The sequence below is a fragment of the Sciurus carolinensis genome, chromosome 13 (assembly GCF_902686445.1).
Source record: "Sciurus carolinensis chromosome 13, mSciCar1.2, whole genome shotgun sequence".
Lineage (NCBI taxonomy): Eukaryota > Metazoa > Chordata > Mammalia > Rodentia > Sciuridae > Sciurus > Sciurus carolinensis.
This window is the reverse complement of record NC_062225.1, coordinates 88560243-88581568: the sequence shown is the minus strand read 5'-3', so window position 1 is coordinate 88581568 and position 21326 is coordinate 88560243. Positions and strand designations below refer to the sequence as shown.

The 21326-nt window shown below is 45.5% G+C and overlaps 1 protein-coding gene across 4 annotated transcripts in view; it reads right to left on the bottom strand.

The window, feature by feature from the left end:
* Mboat2 (membrane bound O-acyltransferase domain containing 2) overlaps nucleotides 1-21326 on the bottom strand; it is a 137419-nt gene that overhangs the window by 92724 nt on the left and 23369 nt on the right. Inside the window, exon 2 of one of the 4 annotated variants that reach the window (XM_047523106.1) lies at nucleotides 68-213. The exons of 2 other annotated variants lie outside the window; for them this stretch is intronic. In XM_047523106.1, the coding sequence (XP_047379062.1) occupies nucleotides 68-213 (146 nt within the window). Of the gene's footprint in view, nucleotides 1-67; nucleotides 214-21326 lie in introns of those variants that run through there. One more of the 4 variants, XM_047523107.1, reaches the window with a different exon arrangement.

The window sequence follows — 21326 nt, the reverse complement described above, 5'->3', positions numbered from 1 at the left end:
TCTGCAGGTCAATTCTCAAATATATCCAAATAGTCTTCATTTAAACATGATCAAAATAATTACTTACCATCCAAAGCAAAAAAGTGCAAGATAAAGGCCCAAAAGGGTAGCAACTATATGTCTTATAAAAGAGCTAGTTTTGCTTGAATGTAGATAAGTTCGAAACCAAATGGCTGCTAACAAGGCAAAGAGTTGGCACACTACAAAGTTGACCTGTAAAGAAAAATTAAAATTTTGTATTAGCAACAGACTTGAATTTTTCATTTAATGGTACATTTAAATTCTCAGGACAAAAAACATCACAGTTACATAAAATTAAGATCTTCCAGTTCAAAAGAAAAAATAAATCAGGGCCTGCCCAGGGGTGAACCTCAAGCTTCAAGTGACAGCAAGGCCCCCTGTGTGCTGCCCCTGGTGCAGCTCACGTGGGCCCGGGAGGGGAGTCGAGGGCACCGCGAGGAGCCTGGAGGGCCCTGGTGGCCGGCAGGCAGAGGTGGACGCACGGCGGCCCGGGGGCGGGGACCCCGCTTCCCCTGGCACTCGGGGAGCCGGGCCTGTGCGGTCTGAGCACCACCCTGTGAACAAGGGGCCCGGGCAGCTCGGTGACCGTAAGAGGACGGACAGCAGAACAGGACCTTCGGCGAGCCGCAGGCAACACCCGCAAGCCCACCAGCGACCCCTCCAGACGCCCGCTCGCGGCCAGCGACCACAGACCCTTCCCGGAGGCGAAGGCGCAGGGTCGGCTGGGGCTGGAAGCACGGTCTCTGCGGGTCTCTGCGGCACTGGAGGGTCAGGCAGGGCCTCCGCTCCTCTGCGAGGCCCGCTATCGCGCGGCGCTGGAGAAGACGCGCCCTTAGACCCAGGTCCGCTCCTCCCACCGCAGGCAGGACCCAGTGGGCGACGCCGGGCCTGTCCGAGGCCGCAGTCCCCTGGTTCTCCTGGAGGGTTCCAACGGCGTTTTAAAGATTGAACCCAAAGTGAAATACATCAGAAAAATGAGTATTCCTGATACTACAGCTATTCACATTTCCATAGCTTCTCGCAGCTGAAAAACTTTAAAATATCTGAATTCTTTCTTTCAAATTTCTTAATAAAAACTAGGATATGATTTTAAAGAAATTCTTTAAAAAGAAATTTCCTTCCTAAGAAGAGAGTTTAGAAAAAGAAAGATACCTTCTACCCAAACCTCGTGTAATTTCAGAGCTGAGGCGATCAAGGTCGGACACCTAGGGAGTGCCCCGGTTGAGCAGGTACAGTGGGCAAGCCGCAGGAAGTGTCCCAGTGCCCAGGCCCCACCAGCCCAGGGTGACGCTGATGTCCAGCAGAAGAAGTAAACGTGTACAGAGGAATTTCAATTGGTATCAGATAGCCTCTTTAAAACGTCTGCAGAGAGTGGTTTAAGAACAGCATAAAGGAGAAGCCCGAGGGTGAACGTGGCAAACGCGGCAGCCAGAGCTGTGGGGAGTTCCAGATCCAGCAGGTGTGCACTGCTGTCTGAGGAACCTCTCTCCTCCTCCCTCACCCTTCTGTCTCCACATTTGTACATTTATATAATATAAAAGCTAAGTGTGAAGCTGGGTACAGTGGTGCAGACCTGTCATCCCACCCTCGGGGGAGGCTGAGGCAGAAGCATGAGGCTGGCCTCTGCAACTCAAAATTTAAGAAGGGCTGGGGGTGTCGCACAGCGTTAGCTGCCCCCCCACCCCCATTCAATTGCTAGTACCACAAAAAAAGAAAAAGAAGAAATGTGACTACTACTGAAGTGTTCTAGAACCACTGACACACTGACTTCTACAGAATCTTTGTAATCTTCTATTTTCAACATGGTCTTCTTTTCAGATCAAGAAAATGAGATCGGATCTTACTCCAATCAAAATCTTTGGTGCCCAAACAAACACCTTTGTTCACACACATACACATGTGTGTGGTCTTGTAATTCTCAATACCACGCTGGACAGTAAGAGAAAGGGTCTTCTAAGAAAAGGGAAAACCACCCTACGACATTAAGGAAGCACTCAGGTTACACGCGTAGATGAGCATGAGCATGGGACGGGGATGGGGGTGGCAGGGGCTCTGCAGCCGTGAAATACAGCAGGGAATGCCATGAAACAGAGCAATGAAAAACCACTGGCAACTGTCCCTTCCTTTAAGAAAACATGACCCACCCTCTGCTTCTGCACAGGAAGGAAAAGAACAAGGTGTGTGTGGAAACAGGTAGGCCTCCGAGGCCCCTGCTCCGGGCCCCAGCGACAGAGGGCCCGGACTCGCTGGGATAGACCCGAGCCAAAGAACAGCCAGGGTGGGTCACTGGATGAGGGAGACCAGCAGGGCAAGGGCAGCACACTGCTGACCAGGCGACGACTGGCGGTGAGGCGGGAGAACGTGGGCAGGAAGGGCAGTTTAGGGGAAATGGACTCTGCCCAGGGGACATGCTCACACAGGCAGCTCGGCATGACTGGAAGGCCTGGGTGGAATCCCAGACACCTGCAATGCTCACAGCCAAGGTAAGCACCCCAAGCAGCAGAGGAGCAAGCAGAGCGTAAGCATGAGCAGAGCTGGGGTGGGGGACAGGGCAGATGCTCTCACGGCCACTGTCAAGGGTGGCGCAGCACCAAGTCCAAAGCAGCCTCCTGATTTGGCCACTGCCACTTTACTGGCGACTGTGGTGAGAGCTGGTGACAACTCCCCAGAGCCACATTTTATAGATGGGAGAACTTCAGTCTCAGTGTGGAGGTAACCTGACTAGGAATACATGCATTTACCCACCAAGTGCCAAGATGACCGTGCGGGACACAGGAGCAGTCCCAGCCACAGAGCTGCAGTAGGAGTCAGCGCTAAGGCCTAGGAAACCCAGGGGGAGGGAGGCCTTCCGAAGGCAACCCTGGCCCACAGGCCTTGTGACCAGCTGTGAAGAATAAGACTAGGACAGTGGACGAATCAGAACTCTAGGAAGATATGCAGGACAGCTAGATGGAAAAGTCCAGATTAGCTGTTAGCTAGAAAAGACTAGAAGGCATACACATCCAAATATTCAAACAACTCCTCTGAAAGTTCTTAGATGTAAAACTTCCCCAAGCAGAAATTCTATCTTTCTTAGTCACTGAGGTGGGGCGGGCTTGGAAAGGCAAATGGGTCCTGGGGAGGGAGAAGGCGAGAGAACATGTGGGCATGCGCCCCGACAGTGCTCGCCCTGGAGACCCACGCGGCTGTACATCACAGCTGTCCATCTCGCACTGTGCCGGTGGCACTGACTCCACCACCATCGGGCCTAAGAACAGGGAGCCGCTACCCCAAGTCACTCAACCAACTTACACAGCAAGCTCACGGTCACATGAAGGAAGCGGAGCCCAAGTCTGGCGGAGCCGCAGCTGCCCCAGCCTCTGCTTCCAGAGGTCCGAAGATCCAACTCAATGGCCACAGGCAAGATCCTCAAAGAGCCACTGCTACCTGCCAGATCCGGCTGTTCTAGTTCACAAAACACCAACAAAGGGCCACTTCGCATAGCTAACAAAAATGCCTGAAATTACCACGTATGGAATTACCCTACGCTTGTTCTGGCCTGTTACGGTGACCCTCTAAGTTTCCTTCTGGGTGGAAAGAAGTTTACATTAAAAAGATTTTACGTTCATCTTTCAAAAACTGTTTTATTGAAAATACAATTATGCCTCCATATCTGCAGGTCCCACACCACCAGATTCAACCAACCGTGTGCTGAAAATATTTCGGGGGGCGGGGTTGCATGCATATCTGTACCGCACGTAGACTCGTCCTTGTCGTCATCCTCTAAGCGAAGCACTACAGCTGTTCACACTCCCGGGCTGTGAACCGTCCAGAGATGAATTCAAGTACACCAACGTCCCAGGCAGTACTTCAGCATCTGATGTAAGAGGCCTGAGCAGTCACGAATTTTGGTATGGGAGGGGGTCCTGGACCCCCATGCTGAGGGACATCTTATCCTATCAGAATGACCTCAGCCCTGAAGTGGCGAGCCTTCGAGCTGCACTCGGAACGTGGGAGTGGGAGGCAGAGGGCGGGCAGTGCGGGGAGGCGGGGAGAAGGGAAAAGCAGGGCGCCAAGCCCGGACGCGCCTCGGCTCCAGGCGTACAGAACAGGTCTTTTTGTTTAAAACAGAAACAATTGCATGTACAAATATCTAGAAGAGCCGTGGTCTCGGGCATGCCAGAGGGGTGCGTGTTCCACGAGAAGCGTAAGGAGTCCTTTCCAACGCCGAGGGTCGGGGCTGGGTCTACACACTTAGTGTCCGATGCGGAATCTGCAGGCCACCTTAGTACTCAACGGCTCAGAAACGTCAGTCATAGTAACAAGATCAAGCAATTTTTAAAGACATTCTAAGAAATTAATAATATACCAAAATAAATCTGAAAGAAGTTTAAGAGGTTCCTTAAAAGAGGAAGTTTTAAAAGACCAGTAGATTTTGAATATACAAAGATTTTTGAACTATATATATCAAAAAACAAAGAAAAAAAAAGCAAAAAGTGGGGGGAAAATATCTATAAAACATGACAGAAAAGAGAGTCATTTATTTAATACACAGAAAACTTTTACATAGCTGTGAGAAAATTATGAACTACCAAATAGAAAACTGGGCAAAAAGGCATAAAAATTTTAAAATGGCTATGTCTAATTAAAATCTAAAAAATGTTCTTTCTCAACCATAAGTAAAGAGCTGCAAGTGAACCCCCCATGAGGCACTACGAGTCACCTCCAGCTGGAGAACTGTTAGCCAAGATGATGGGTGGACCAGAAGTCTTAACTGCCACTTTTCTGTTATCAATGTTCCAGAAATGAGAGCAAAACACGCCCCTTTATCAGACCACAATTACACAAAGAGCAAGACAGACTCTGTGTTTAGGCTGGTGAGATCTGGGAATGGCCTGTTACTGCAGCATAACCTAGTTTTTCCCAACTTGACATAACTAAAACAATGTCAAAGAAAAATACATATATGCACCCATGAAACACATAATAAAGGGTACTAAAATGTAGAAAGAACTTCTAGAAGTCAAAAGAAAAAAGACATCATGTGGAGAAAAGAAACAAACATGCAAGTCACAGACACTGCAAATTAAACAAGACTTTTTTCACGTGGTAAAGGAAAACATGTGGATCTGTGTGGTCCAGTAGGAAAGATCAGTCAGTGCATTAGTAAGTGAAGTGCAAGTTGCAGAACAGAAGAGAAATCCAATCTGCGAGCACAGGATCGTCCTCACCAGCAGTACTCGCTCCATGCTAGACATTAATACACGCCACACTCACAGTAGGTGCTCGGCAGGTCCCAACTGTGTGCCAGGCACGTGCATCATGCTTTACCACAGGAATGAGTGCATAATCCACAACCAGGCACACGGCACTCAAGAGCCATGCCACCAACCACAGGTTACTCTGCTTCCACACGCTCAGACCCAGGAAAACCAGACAGCAAGGCAACAGAGGGGGTCACCTGTGGGAGGCAGGTAAAGAAGAAAGTTGTGGCCTGCACACAGCCCAGAACTGCCCACACTTTGTGACCTGTGAATTCTCTTGGGTAAAGCCCTCCTCTCTGACCCTGTCCCCCCTGCTCCCTGCCTACAAGAGTACCTGGAGCCTTAAGATGGCTATAGGAGCTTCCTGCATATTTTCATTCTCACAACCTATATACTTTACAGACTGTATTGCTTTGAAAGGTTAACTTTATAAAAAATGGTGAAAATCCGAATGTAAACTCTTACCATCTAACATCACTGCTATTTATCCCCGTTGGCACATGCAGCTCCCTGCATGTTATGAGCTGGAGGAGGACGTCCAAGTGGCAACTTTCACTCCACTCGTAGTGTTACACTGGTCTCCTGAGTCCTGGGCAGCCTGTGCCTGTCTACACCCCACAGCAGGGTGGGTTCAGCTGCTCCGTACTTTTTTTAAAGCTATATACAAAAAGTTTTATCCTACCACTTCTACTTTTAAATAAATCTAAATATCTAGAAGGACTGGACACTGTGCATGGGATCATGTCTGCTGTGTAACAGCACTAGTGGATTAAACTCACGTCTACAGTGGTGCTCCGAGCTACCTTCTACTATGGTCAGTCTGGCCTTGGACCCTTCCTTCCTTCACATCCTTCTTTCGGCCTTCATTTCAGTGAAAACTACAAGCATATGAAATCCTTAGAGATGCCTGAACAAATTTGCAACCAAAAGTCATTTACAGAGGACAAGTTTTCCTACAAATTCCAACAAAAAGCGTACAAAACATGCTAATGTCACTAACTACTTTGTCATGACACTGGCAACCTCTTTAATATCCACAGACTAGATGTTGCAAAACTAGGACTCCTTTGTCCACTGCCACATATTCTTGATACCAGGTGGAACTGTGAGACTTTTAATTTTTGCCAAGTTAATGAATATAAAATGCTATCTCACTGTTTTTCAATTTCTATTTCCCTGGTTACTAGCCAGGCATCTTTCATATTTATTAGACATTTAGCTTCTTCTGCCTACTTTTCTATGGTGTTGAATTTTTCTGGCTTTTTTTTTTCTTTTTAAGAACATTTATTTGAGGCTGGGGACGTAGCTCAGTGGTAGAGTGTGGGCCTAACAGGTGCAATGCCCTGGGTTCGATAATCAGCACCACCCCCCAAAAAAAGAAAGAATATTTATCTGAGTAAGCGCAGTGGTGTTTGCCTATAATCTCAGCAACTTGGGAGGAGGCTGAGGCAGGATGATAGCAAGTTCAAGGTCAGTGTGGACAACTAAGGAAGACACTGTCTCAAAATAAAAATTTAAAAAGGGCGGGGCAGTAGCTCAGTGGTGGAACATCCCTGGGTTCAATCCCCAGTACTGCTCCCCACCAAAAAGAAAGCAAAATCATGAAACTGAATTGCAGAGAGCACCTGCCGGTCCACAGCTCGCCTTTCACCTTCTCCATGGGGTCCCCTTCCAACAGCATCTCCCTGGGGGAGCTGTGCTTTTGCTTTTGGCACACACATACTACTGTAATACAAGAATACAAACACATATCCATGTGGGGTTTTGTTTTTTGTTTTCTTAACCAGAAAATGGTTCCAGTGTGATTAAATCAGTGAGAAAAACCAGGAATTTTGCAATTCCCCCTTTTCGACATTAAGACACTTACCTGTTTCCTACTTAAACCCAGTACTGATGTTCTCCAATTCTGAGTGATAAAACTTCTTCCATTCCTAACCCTAAGTGATCCTTGGTGCTCATGTGAGATCAGTCATCCCCACAAAGAGCAAACAGGAAGCAAGGAGAACCTTACCCTCCAAGTTCTCATCTTGGGCTTTTTCTATTTTTTTTTTTTTTTTTTTTTTTTACTCAGGATGCCTAGACTCTGATGTGTGGCTAAGGAAATGTGAAAATTTCACATACTCACATCCTGTCTGCACAAGAGACTGCACTTTCTCTTTTAATTCTTTAAATCTCCTCTCCCTTACTGGAACAACAGAGAGGGTTCTGGGATATTCAAAATGCAAATCAAACCATGCATTTATCACTGAGCAATTTGCTAATGGATCTGCACTGTTCAATGACCGCCCTCAGCCACACGTGGCCATGAGCGCTCATCTGTGGCTATTCTGAATGGAGCTGTGTTCAAGTGCCAATATACAGGAGACTCTGAAAATGCAGTATGAAAAACAAAAGAATGTAAAATATCCCAGTAATAACCTCATAATGATTACATGTTGAAATAATATTTTGTACTTGTTAAATAAAACAAATTATGAACATGAATTTTGCTTGTTTCTTTTAACTTTTGATGTGTCTGCTACAATATTTAAATTATATGAATGGCCAGCATTTGTGGTTCATTATATTTCTATTGGAAAATCAGTATATCTCGTCTACTTTATTTCAAAAGGTAAAATTGTTTTCTTTCCTTTAAGAAAAAATGTATACTTAAACTGACACTCATGCCAAACAAATTTGTTAATTACCTTTCAGTACCAAGCATCCAATAACATGCTGAGAACTGACTTAAAACACCTTTAGGGGAAAAAAAACTTCAATTCCAAGATAGCTCAAAATGATTACAATTCTTGACAAATCAATAAAAGCAACCAAAAAAATCTACTGTTACATCCACATCTCTGTTGATGGAATATAAAATGCTTTAATGCTAATTTTCTACTATTACACATGAATTCTAGGTGACGTGCTCACAGGCCCAGTCCAGCCCTCCACTCAGCTAGGAAGGGGCACGGGGAGCAATAAGCCGAACAGTCAGAGGCCCCAGACACCAGGAGGATACCCTTCTGCTTCCTAGCTCTGCGGGATCCTGCCTGCCAGCGACCAGCTGCATCATGATCACCTGGACAGCTAGTTAGAAAGACTAGCCCCAGAATCTTCTATTCCTCATGTTTGAAACGCAACCTTGAATTCTTTATTTTTTCCCTACTTCCACAGGACAAACTCACACAGCTTTCAGAAAACAAGGATTTCATCCACCAACATCATCTGCCCCAAACCAATCCCAAAGCCAAACAGAGATGATAGGGCCCAAAGGTAATGGGTTTTTAAAAACTTTATGATTTTTAAGTCTGACAATATAGAGGGCAAACTACAATGCAGAGTAATGGAACTTCTCATGCATGGCCAGTAACAATTTTATAAAGCTACTTGGCTTTTCTTACAGGACTGAAAATACACCTATGGCCAATGGTTCCACTACTTACGGGTATCATGTGGGGACCAGGAGACACACGTACAAGAATGTTCAAACACAATGTTATTCTTAATAGCCAAATGTAAGGGAAAAACCACTAACATAATATATTGTTGTATATTCATACAATGGGAAACAACACAGAACAAAGAACATGGAAGAACTGTAGCTTCTTACAGTACTACGCATGGACTTCAACACACCGTGGTGTGAAAGTCACACATCTCTAGAATCTGTTCAAAAGAATACATATGACATATGAACATATTTCACAAAAAGTTCCAGAAAGCAAGCAATAAAACATGCTGTCTGGGGATGCCTACATAAGTGACAGAACTATGAGGAACATGTAAAAGATCATCCCTGAAGTTACCAAAGCCATCACCTACAGGAGGGAGTAAGTCACCAGAGGGAGAAGACTTCTGTGGCAATGTTTTATTTTTTGCCCAAGGTAGTTACCCGGATATTGACGTCTTGGCTTGTCAAACTTCACTATTGGTTATGGTAACACAAGGTGTTATATTAAACAGACACAAAAAACTCCAACGGACCTTCTGCTATGCTGGCCAGCTCCGTGGTTCAGAGGTCCTGGCTGCCCCATCACTGCTGCGCCCAGCCATCGAAGGGGGCACGCAAGGGCATGGAAAGAGACACCTGTCCAAAGAGCCCAAGTCTGAAGACAGGACACAGGTGGCTGTGGCTGGCTGTCACACGTCACTCTACACTCACCAGTGAAGCGAGTGAGAGACCTGCCAGAGTGGGAGGTGAGCGGGGAGGTAACTGAGCCGCGGCCGGGACACACGAAGACCCTGCTCTGGCTCTGCAGTCCCCACCACTCCTCATTCACAGTCGACACGCTTTCTTGCATGTGCCTCGTGGGCACAGGAACATGGGCAAAATGAAAACTACCTGCTGTACCTGTCTACGCAGTCCTGAGTCTGCCCTGAGAAATAAATTCAAAATGTTGTTTTACACATGCAAATTAAATTCGCAAGGCAAGTCACAGAACTGAGAATCAGTTCAGTACTAGCAAGTTCATTATGAAGGCTTAAACCCCAAAACCTTAAAATCAAGAAGTGCTACGAAAGATCACACAGTTCAGGCCCCCGTTCCTCAGAACTACCCTCGGAAAGTGCTGCGGATGGTCACGCTTCCTGCCACTCAACAGGCCAGCTGCCCACGGCTGGAGGCCAGCACGCTGAGGAAAGCGCCTCCTGGCAGTCCTCCGCTGCCACCACTCCCATCAGGTGCAGCCCGCCACCTGGGCTCAGAAGCCCGTCTTCTCCCGCCTACGAGGACCAGGGTGCCGTCCCTCTCCGGAGTCTTCAGCATCCTCCTACCCTTTGGCGTCAACATATAAGCAGGAGTACGTCCCTGGAGTACAGGGAGTACGTGCACTTCTCACTGATCCCCCGAGCATGACCTCGGGACCAGGCCCTTTGTCACCTCTCCCCTTCACCCGCTCTGGCCTCTGCTTCTGCCTGATGACCTCACTGACTGCTCGTCAAAGGCAAGGCACTACAGTCAACGGCAGCTTCTCTGTTTTCCTGTTCCCTGATCGCCCTCTAAGTGACCGACAGTAGTGACCGCTAAATGTCTAGTTCTCATTTCTGAGACCTAGTGGTCAGCTTCGGTGACGCTTACTCTGAGAAACCTCCTTGCCACTCACCTGGCTTCGGCCCAGACAAACCAAGATAAGGCTCCGCTCTTCGGCCCCACTGCACCTGCGCACCTGCGCACCTGCGCACATCCCCTCCACAGCATCCAGAGGACCTGCCTGCCATCCACCCGAGGGAAGATCCTGTGCTCCTGTCTGTACCCCATGCAGGGGACAGAACCTGGCGCTGAAGAAACACCGACATGTTTTGAGAAGGGTCCTCCTGTGTCTTCTCTACAAGGACACAAAATAAGCCTCCTTGTCCTTCCAAAGGAGAGCTCCTCAAAAACTCAGCTCTACAATTCTCTTCTCCACCACAAGCCAGTTCAATCTATCAAATGCTATTTGGAGAACACCATTTCCAGGCTCTTCATTGACTTTGTGCAATTCATTTGTACATACCAAAGTAAAGAAAATTAGGTATTTCTCTGCTTTTGATACAACTTCTGAATTCTAAAATATCAATAGTTTTCTACAATCACCATCAGATCTCATCATAACTGTACTTTAAAAAGCAAGATAGTTCAGCTGGGGATACAGCTTACTTGGTAGACTGCTTGCCTTGCATGCATAAGGCCCTGGGTTCAATCCCCGGCACCACCAAAAAAAAAAAAAAAAAAGCAAAATATTCCTTAGGAAGTTATTATTTGCTCTGACACCAAAGGTGTTAAAAAAGTCATTAAAGAAAATCCAAGGAAAAAATTTTAAGGAAGTATAAATGAAAAAAACAAAAATGACAAACAACTTGTACTAAATATTTTGGAGAACAGGGTAAGAGAAGAGTTCTGCTCTTGATTCAAAAGCATCCCACCTTAGGAAGCTGGAGACCAGAACTTTCTACATAATCCCAGCACCCACCGGTATGATGTTCAAATTAAAGCTAAGAATCATATAATGTCGCACTAGCCCTAGTATCTAAACACATTTAATAAAAGTGTTCCTTCTCTTTATAAAACGTAATTAAAAACCTTCTACACAGTTCTAGATATTAAACACTATTCCTGCTCACAAATTATCGTTCTCAATTTAAAAGTTGTCATATTCACCCACAGACTAGGGACTCCTTCTTAAGCTTTAGTTTGACCTCAGTATTAGAAATAAATGTTCTAAATAATACCTGTAACCAAGAGAATGTTCACAGGGACAACCTCCTAAATACATCATATTTCAAATGAAACACTGGTTTTTAAATTCAACAATGTAAATATTCAATGTCAGAGTAATTTCCAAATCCAGCTTTCCAAGTTGCTAACTGGAACACTTTATCTGAAAACATTACAACAAAACTTGATGGATTTTTGAGTGCAGCAAATAAGCATTGGATCCAGCGTCAGGCAGGATATATCAAGACTACACGAACAGACCAGAGCAAGGAAGGATTCAGCATGTGTTCAGAAGAAAATATCGCATTTATCAACTTCAAAGACTGACCGTTTTTGAATTATTTAAGGAATCATTACAATAAAAAATAAGCAAGTCACCTGCCTACACAGTGTGGCTGTTGGAGAGGACCTGGTCTTAAGCTGTGGGGCTCCACGGGGCCTGCGGAGCACCACAAATGCGGGACGGAGGACGGCAGGTCTGCTCACGAGCAGCTGCTTAGACGACTCATGATCTTGCTCCATTCAGGTAGGAAATCGGTAGTTTTCACACGGTGAACAAGTTAGAAGACATGATGGAAGATCAAAACTGCACATACAATAGCAGCAAGAAATATTAAGTCAGGGCAGGCACAGTGACACACACCTGTGATCCCTGAACTCCAGAGGCTGAGGCAAGAGGATCACAAGTTCGAGGCCAGCCTCAGCAACTTAGCAAGGCCATGAGCAACTTAGTGAGACCCTGTCTCAAAATAAAAAAGAACTGTGGATGTGGCTCAGTGGTAAAGCACACCAGTGTTCATCCCCAGTACCTTAAAAAAAAAAAAAAAAAACTACAAAAGCAAAATTTTAAATACATCCAAATAAAAACGGCAATAGGTTTGTTTATGGAAAATTAATTTTAAAATACAGAAATATAAACACATGAGATAGCCAGGGAATTTATAAAGAAGTTGGACTTTCCCTTTCAGAGAGTACATTTTTTCCATTTTAAAATTTTTTTATAAATTTTTTGCTGTTATAATTACACATATAAGTGGGATTCATGGTTACATATTCATGCATGCACAAAACATAATTTGGTCAGTGGTAAAGTATATTTTTTAAAAAGCTAGAATGATGAACACAGATAAGTAAATTATAACAGGAATTCCAGAGACAGTCCAACATTGTGGTATGAGATCACGATACATACATTCTGGTTTTGCCCACAGTGCTGGGCTGACAACTCCCTTTCCAAGGCAGGCCATGGAAACTAGAAGGTCTCTTTTCCAAGGCAGGTCCCAGAAACACTGATCTTCCCCCAACTTTCCATTCTGGAGTCAGGCATAAAGAAATTCCTGACCCGGCCCTTTCAGAGTAGGTCTAGACCCCCTCATTCCACAGGGGTCCTGCCCCATTTGCTGAAGGGAAGAGTGCTGCAGGCAGCTGCTGGGGTCCCCACCACTTTACCAGCACTAGATCACACCCCTTCTGTCCAACCCTCTTAGACGCAGGTGTCCACAAAGACCCAGAGGATGAGGTTCAGAAACTTCTGCGTAACAAACCCAAGGAGGTTCCGCGAGGGAGGCACACCCACAGGGGTCCTGAAAGCCCCACACCCCTCTCACACGCTTGTACCTGTGCATCTCTCCACAGTATCTTTTATAATAATCCATTCAAGCAAATTAACAGAAGCCAAGGAGGAGGTGTGGGAATTCCTACCCCAGGGGTGGTAAGCCTAAGGGCTGGGGATAGCGTCTAACCTGGGAGGGCAGCGGAGTTGAGGGCTGAGCACTTAACGGATGGGAGGCACTATTTCCGGCAGACGAGTCAGACTGAACTGAAGTAGAGATGCCCCACGGGTGTCTGCAGGATGGACTGCTTGCTGGCTGGCCCTTCAGCCCACTGAAGTCTGTGGTCATCACTGAGGCTAGCTTCCAGGCACTCCCAGCAGCACACCTTTCTCTAGCCCCAGAGCCCGGGCCCTGTTCATAACCAGGCAGCCATTCACTACAGGAAAACCGACCCTGCCCTGGTCCTGTGGCCTCAGCCAATCCCGCCCATCACCCCCTCATTCAGGAAAAGTACCAGTGCTGCATCTGGGCACCACAGGAAGTGTCCTCCTCACTCAGTAACAGGCACAGCCAAGAACTTGAACTTTTGCCTGTGGACTTTGCAATTTATGTGAGACACACTAAATGAGAAAGGCACCTGGGAAAATGAGGTGCAGCCCAAGAGGAATGCAGATGAAATCAGAACTCATCAATTAAGAATGCAGTCACGATGGTATCGCTGAGCTACCGAATTGAGGGATCCTGGCAGCAGTGTCCCTGCATATCCAGAGAAGGGCTCAGCAAGGTGCCCAACAGGTGGTGACAGTAGCTGATGGGCAGGGTCGATTTAGGTGCAAAAGGGAGACGTTTTTCACTGTGTTCCAGTCTGTTTATATTTTACATTACTGGCATTTATCATCTACTCCTGAATAGATGATTTTTTAAAAAGTGAAACACGTTCGTTTTCAAATTTTTAAATATAAAACAGCACCAAGATTTAGGATAGTAATTACCTAATTTCCGTAACACTGAAAGTGCAATGCTAGTTTTGTCCCACTATATTTTATGTAATGGCAACCACGTCTTAAAGAACAATTGCCAGGTACAGTGGCACACACCTGTAATCCGTGACTTGGGTGATTGAGGCAGGAGGATCACAAATTCAAAACCAGCCTCAATCCCTCAGCAAGACCCTGTCGCCAAGAAAAAAAAGAAAAAAAAAAGGTCTGGGGATATAGCTCAGTGGTAAAGAGCCCCTGGGTTCAATCCCCAAAATCCCCAAAAGTAAAAAATAAAAAGAACATGAGCATTTTCAAACATTTCAAACACAGAAAAACAACTTTTTCAAGCAAAAAGTAAACAAACTCTACTGTTACAGAGTCTACTCTGGTAATATAATACACAACATTTAAGTCGAGAACTGTGACCTCACCATTAATAATGAAAATGAATTCAAACCTACAAATCGGGGGACATGCTCTTTATAAATCAGCACAGAAGACTGTACCAGTAATCCGTGATCTACAGGTCATCCCTCAACACCATTCACGCCAAACACATCCCCAACGGGATCCCTGCCCCACCTCGTCACACCACCAGCCTGCACCTCTCCTCCTGGAGTCCCTATTTTAATGGCATCACTTCCATTCGGCAACCAGAACCTTTATTCCAGAGAATTTTAAAATCGTTTGCACACAGCACTTACACTCAGCTCACTCACTGGCCTATTAGTCTGACTTTCCCTTCAGACTGTGAGCTCCTCAGGGCTTAGGAACAAATTTCACTAGGATAGGCATTCCTACCCTTCCCTGAGTGCACTGCCTGGCTCAAGAGTCTGCTTAACAATCAAGGGGCAGGGTGAGGTGCGGCTCAGGGGTAGAGCCCTTGCCTACCATGTGTGAGGCACTGGGTTTGATCCTCAGCACCACATAAAAATAAATAAATAAATAAATAAAATAAAGGTATTATACCCATCTACAATGAAAACATCTTAAAAAGAAAATCAAGGGGCATCAGCTACTAAGAAAACAATTTGTATTTATCATCCATCTTCCTTAAGGCCATAAAGCTCTTAATATCAATTGCTATAATTAGAAACCTGGTAAGTAGAAATTTTAAGCTAAGAATCATAAAGACGCACTCACAAAACACACCAGTCAGCAATTAGAGGGACAACCACAGTAACAACCTCGATCTCCAAGTCTCAGGGTGGAGAGCAGCTCTGTGAGAACACAAAAGACCGGGATCCGCTTGGCGTGCCTCTCAGGACATGGCAACTGCCCGTCCTAATCCCACTGGGCACAACAGCGGAGGACCTCTCTCTCCACACAGGCCTGCGCATCACAGGCAACATCCTCCTCTCTTCCTCCAGAGGCAGGGGCACAGAAAACTGCAAAGCTAGACCCAGGTGCCCCGATAACAACTCCTCATTAAGGAGATGTCGTTAAAAACAGCCAGACTCCCAAGGGCTGGTTAACTGACAATCCCTAAGTATGTTCTCAGATCATCCACAGAAACAAAAAAGCAGAAAGCTTCTCCAAATACACCAAACAGAAGCAGGAAGCATGTGATTTAATCAAGATACCACAGATGAAAGGAAGTATCTTCTACCTACCAGGTTAATGAGGGCTTATCTCATTTTCATCTCAGTCCCAACCAACTGTATAAAATACCTGTGAACTGAGAAGGAATTTATTTCTACTCCCCTGTGAAGTTAAAAGGTACTAGATTAATTGCACTCACACTGCTATACTATTACGGAGCTCAAGTAAAGGTAATTTGCTGAAAATAAATACAATCCAACAAAATAAATAAAGTTCAACACACACACATCCAAAAAAAAAAAAAAATCACACAGAACACAGACACAAGGAAGGATGGATCTGCTTCCCACTTGCAAGGCCAAATGTGCTCTGGCAAATGAATGACCGAGCAGCCCAGCCCTGCTGGAGGATGGGATGATACAAGAACAGGCAGGTCCTCTATCAGAAGAGTTAGGTGCAGGAGAGCGAGGTGCTATTTGAATGTCTGTCTCCTGGATGGTCACAAGTAACACCAGCCAATCAGAAGGCAAGCTGAAGGGAAAAGTTGCCTGAGGCCATGGAGACTGGAAAAGCACATCTGCTATGTCCACACAGTAGCTGCCACTCAGCAGTCCCCAGGAGTGAGCTACTGACACCCAACGGCACAGAGAGCTCCAGAATTCTGACACTGAGCAAAGAAGCCAAAATACAGATCCACATGAATTTCTAGAACATCCCCCAGGGAAAAACCTATCAGTGGCTGCCAGGGGATGAGGGAGGGAAGGGGAGTCTACAGTGAGATACCAGTAACGAACCAGGAAGCCTTGGGGTGACAGATATGATCACCGCCATTATTGCGGCGGTGGATGCCTAAGTCAAACATCACAGTCTTCACTTTTAATACCTGCAGTTGACTGTGTGCCACGTATACCTACGAAGCTGTTTCAATTTTTTTTTTTTTAATTTTGTACTGATCACTGCTTGAGTTCAACTGAACACCTTACAGTGCCACTTTTGTTTGGGGAAGGGTGTTTCATGTCCGGCACATATCCTGCTTTCTGGACAGGCAACTCTGGAATGAACACAGATGAGCAATACTTAAAATGTATTTCTTCCCATCCATCATTTTCATGGTTGAAAGACTAGAAGCATTTTAGTAAAAATTCCCATCACTTTCTCCAGGGAGTTTCTCTCAGAGACTATTCTCTGGAACCCAGTAAAAGCAATCATCAATCCCCAGCTTTAAAATGGTCTACTTAACTAAGTTGGCTGCCCATGTAACAAAAGTGAACTCCTCACTCCTCTGCCCTACAGAACCAGGGCGTCCTCCACCTCCCTGGCCTCCAGTCTCCCCTGGCACTGTGTCCTCAACTACACAACACACCAAACTTGCCATCGCTCAAGATCAGCCCTCGCCAAACTGCAGCAGGGAACGCCACCTCTGCCCGGGGCCCCACCACAGTCTCCAGACCGTGAACTCCAAAGCCTCACCCCATCTGCTTCTGACCACAGACCCTGTTCTGCTGACTTCATAGCTCTTCCTACTATCTAAAATTATCTTATAAACCTCTTGGCTCATTTATTATATTTGCAAATACCATTTACTTATTCGTTCATTCCTGCTATGACTATCAGACTCATCAGCCTAAGTAAAAACAATGCTCTCTTCCCAATTTACCGTGAGCATTCACCTCCAGGCACCTAGCTGCTACTGTGTAAAAAGCGCCCGACCTATCAGAAAAAGAAAAAGATCAAGTCCAACTCTCCTATTAACTTAACCTAATGGTGCTCCTGAAGAGCTGAAGCACTCACTCTGCTCCGGGGCTGCCTCGCTGTCACCAGATCTCAGTTCAATGCTAAGGCAACTTACAGGTGTCCTGGTTTGGCCCTTTTCACAAGGGATCTATTGACATGAAAGCAGTAGCTCCTAAGGCCCAGCGTGGATCTGAGACACCTTGACTCCAGAACTCTTGGCCGATACGTTGAACACCAGAACCCAAGTGGACTGCTGCAATCATCTTTAATTTCTCACTTTTTTCAATTTTAAAGTTTTCAGACACTATCACCAAAAAGTTAAAACTGGTTCTTTTGCCTCTTGATGCTACACTCTCTAAATGATCTGACAACAAATCATTAACACGATCACTGGACTGCACCCTTCAAGAGGCTGGGACTTCTGATGATTCTGGTCTGGTGTCCTCATCCCCGGCACCCGCTCCCTGTTAGACACTGGCAAGCTCACATCTCACCTCAGGACGTCAACGCGTGTTTCCAGACGTGGGGATGCTGCCAATGACATACGTCATCTCTTTTTGCTCTCGTCCGAAACTGTACTAAGCAAGTGTCTGACTTCAAACTACATAACAAGGATCAGTGCAGACCCACCCCCGTGCCACCGGCATGGTGACACCCAGCCCAGGGGACTCCTAACAGCAGGAGAGCCCAGACAGAAGGCCACCTACACTCCTCAGGCTGCAGGCTGACACCCCTTCACATGGCTACACCCTCCGCGGGGCCTGCTGACTAGACCACGCGGCTAGAGGACCACAAGCACCACCAAAGCACTAACAACAGAAAGGCAGTTCACTGAGAGGTGTTTCGAGTAACCTATGCTAACAAAAGCTAAAGTAGTCAAGTTTGTGAACAACTGAATAAAGCCTGTCCCCAGAGCACCGCCTACCAGGTGGGAATGTGGCTCACAGGCAGGTCACCTGTGGTCACAGCAGACTGACAAGGCAGATCTGAAGCAAGGGATGATGACCGCCTCTTGAACATAAATACAAATCCTCACTCCAGCCTTGACCAAGCAACTGTGGGCTTCAGACTCTTCATCCTCAGTTTCTTAATATGACAGTAAGCACATCCCCTCAACCAACGTACTTCCGATCCTCTAACCAACACGCCTGCCTGCCGGGCCAGCTAGATGGGAGTAAAGCAGGGTGGGCCCCTCTTGAGAGAGGCCTGATACAAGACAAGAAGATAATTCAACAGGCAATTACTTTTTTTAAAAATTGTAAAATATTATGCATTATACCACTTCACCCCACCATGAGGCCTATAACCCAAAAGGCACGTAATAGTAAGTGTTGAAAGAATGTGGAGAAATTGGGATCTTCACACTGCTGGTGGGAAAGAAAGAAAGGGCCACTCGGGAAAACAGTGCCTCAGAATATCAAACACGGGGCTGCTACTTAACCCAGAGACTCCACCCCCAGGTGTACGAAAGGACACCTGGAAACTTGACTCCACACAAAAAACTTCTACACAAATGTTATCAGCAGCATTATTCATAAAAGCCCCAAAGTGTAAATAAGATGAATGTCCACTGAGGGATGAATACGTAAACGAGGTGCGTCCACACTGGATTATTACTTGGCAATAATAAGAAATGCATCCTGATGCATGCCAAGACGTGGAGAACCCTCAACCCACTGCACGAAGGCCTGCTGCAAGATGTCTAGAACAGGCAGCTCTGTCGATGGAAAGCAACTTAGCGGTGGCCTTTCTTGTTAGGATCAAAGTGGCCAGATTCATAGTGGTGACAACTACACAATTCTGTGAGTTTATCAAAACCACTAAATTGTATACCTTTCTTTTTTTATTTCCCCATTTGGGGGGCAGGGCTGGGATTTTTTTGGTACCAGGGATTGAACCCAGGGGCTCTTCACCACTGAGTCACATCCCTACCCCTTTTTATTTTGAGACTGAGTCTTACGAAGTTGCTTAGGGCCTTCCTAAATTGCTGAGGCTGACTGGCCTTGAACTTGCAATCCTCCTACCTCAGCCTCCTCAGTCACAGGGATTACAGGCAAGCACCACATGCCTAGAGCAAATCATATCTTGATAAAGCTGTTAAAAGCACACTGTGCATAACACTTAAATAATGATCACAGCTTTCAGGGAAGTGGTGGCACACACCTGTAATTCCAGCTACTTGGGAGATGAAGGCAGGAGATAAACAAGTTCAAGGCCAACCTGGGAAACTTAGCAAGACCCTATTCAAAATAGATTTTTTTAAAAGGGCTGGGTATTGTAGCTCAGTGCACAAGGTCCTGGCCTCAACCCTCTATCACAACACACACACATACACATGCACCCATAAAAGTATTTCATAAAATGATCTCTCTTATTAAGATCAAGATGGAAGGGGGGGGGGAGAGAGAGAGAGAGAGAGAGAGAGAGCGAGTGTGTGTGTGTGTGTGTGTGTGTGTGTTTGCCTCAGCACCCCTCTTCCACAAAGTTCACAAGCACTGTCACAGTCCCTGGTCCCCATTACCTCCCTAGAGCATTTATGCCAGAAACAGGAATTCCTTAGGTAAAATCACCAACTTCATAAAAAGCACAAACTGCTATAATTCACATGAATCTGAATTTCCCTTTAACTGTTGAGAATTACTAATAAATTTATAATTTAAAATCTCCTGAAAAATAATTTCCAGGCCCAGATGGTTTTACTGGAAAATCAAATATTTAGAAAACAATTAAAACCAATTGTATACAATCTCTCCCCCCAAAAAAGGAAAAGATACTTTCCAAACAGTAAAGGGACCACTCCAGACCTAAAGGATTAAAGAGATTTGAGAAATAAATGCAAACTGTGAAGCTGAATTGGATCCTGTTACTAAAAAGGACCTGGTGGGATGAATGATAATCTGAAAAGGGGTCTAAAGATCTGAGGGAAGAAATGTATATACTGCCTAATTTTTGATGGTCATTGAGGGATTATAAAGAATGCCACTGTTTATGGGAAATGCTATAAAAATATTCAGAAGTGATGTGGCATCGACTCGGCAACTTATTCTCAAACAGCTCAGGGAAAAATAACGTTCTCTAAATTATACTTGTAACTTTTCTGTAAATATAATATTATTTTAAAATTAGGAAAATCGTTTTTTAAAAAGACAATACAAGCCAGGCACAGTGGCACACCTGTAATCCCAGCATCTCAGGAAGCTGAAGCAGGAAGATTCCAAGTTCAAAGCCAGACTCAGCAACTTAGCGAGGTCCTAAGCAGCTCAGCAAGACCCTGTCTCAAAATAAAAATTAAAAAGGACTGGGAATGTTGCTCAGTGGTCAACGCCTCTGGGTTCAATCCCTGGTACCAAAATCAAAACAGACAATACAAGAGGATATTTTTATGATCTCCACACAAAGAAAATGTTCCTACATTAGGTACAAAAAATTACAAATCAAATAAAATGTTATCAATTCAATCACACTGGAATAAGACCTTCTTGCTATGCAATATTATTCAGCCTCTAAAAAGAAGAAAATTCAGGTACATATGACAACATAATACGTATGATAAACTCTGAAGACATCATGCTACTGAAATAAATCAGTCACAAAAAGACCAACACTGCAGGTTTCCACTCAAATGCAGTATCTAGAATGGTCAAATCCATAAAAGCAGCAAGCACAACAGTGGTTCCCAGGGCTGGGTGGAAGAAGTGGGGAGCTGTTCAATGAATATGCAGGTTCAGTTTTGCAAAAGCAAAAGATCTGGAAATCTTTCGCACAATTGCGTGCTGCACTTACCACTACTGGACCATCTGCAGATTATGGTGACAGTGAGAAGCTCTGCTGTGTTTTCTACCACATACACAAGCACATCTGCCATCAACACTGTGAAGAAAAGCAAGGAAATGATGTGCACACCACCTCCAAGCTGCTCCTCCCTGGAATGAGGTCTAGAGGGGCACAGAGTCGGAAGAGGTGTTCCTAAGGGGCGGCAGATGGGCTGGTTTTCATCACCCTCTAAGTAAACGTTGCTTGCAGATCTTCTCCTGCAAAACTGATCCTTAACTCCCCAGGGGCTGGGCTTGTGGCTCAG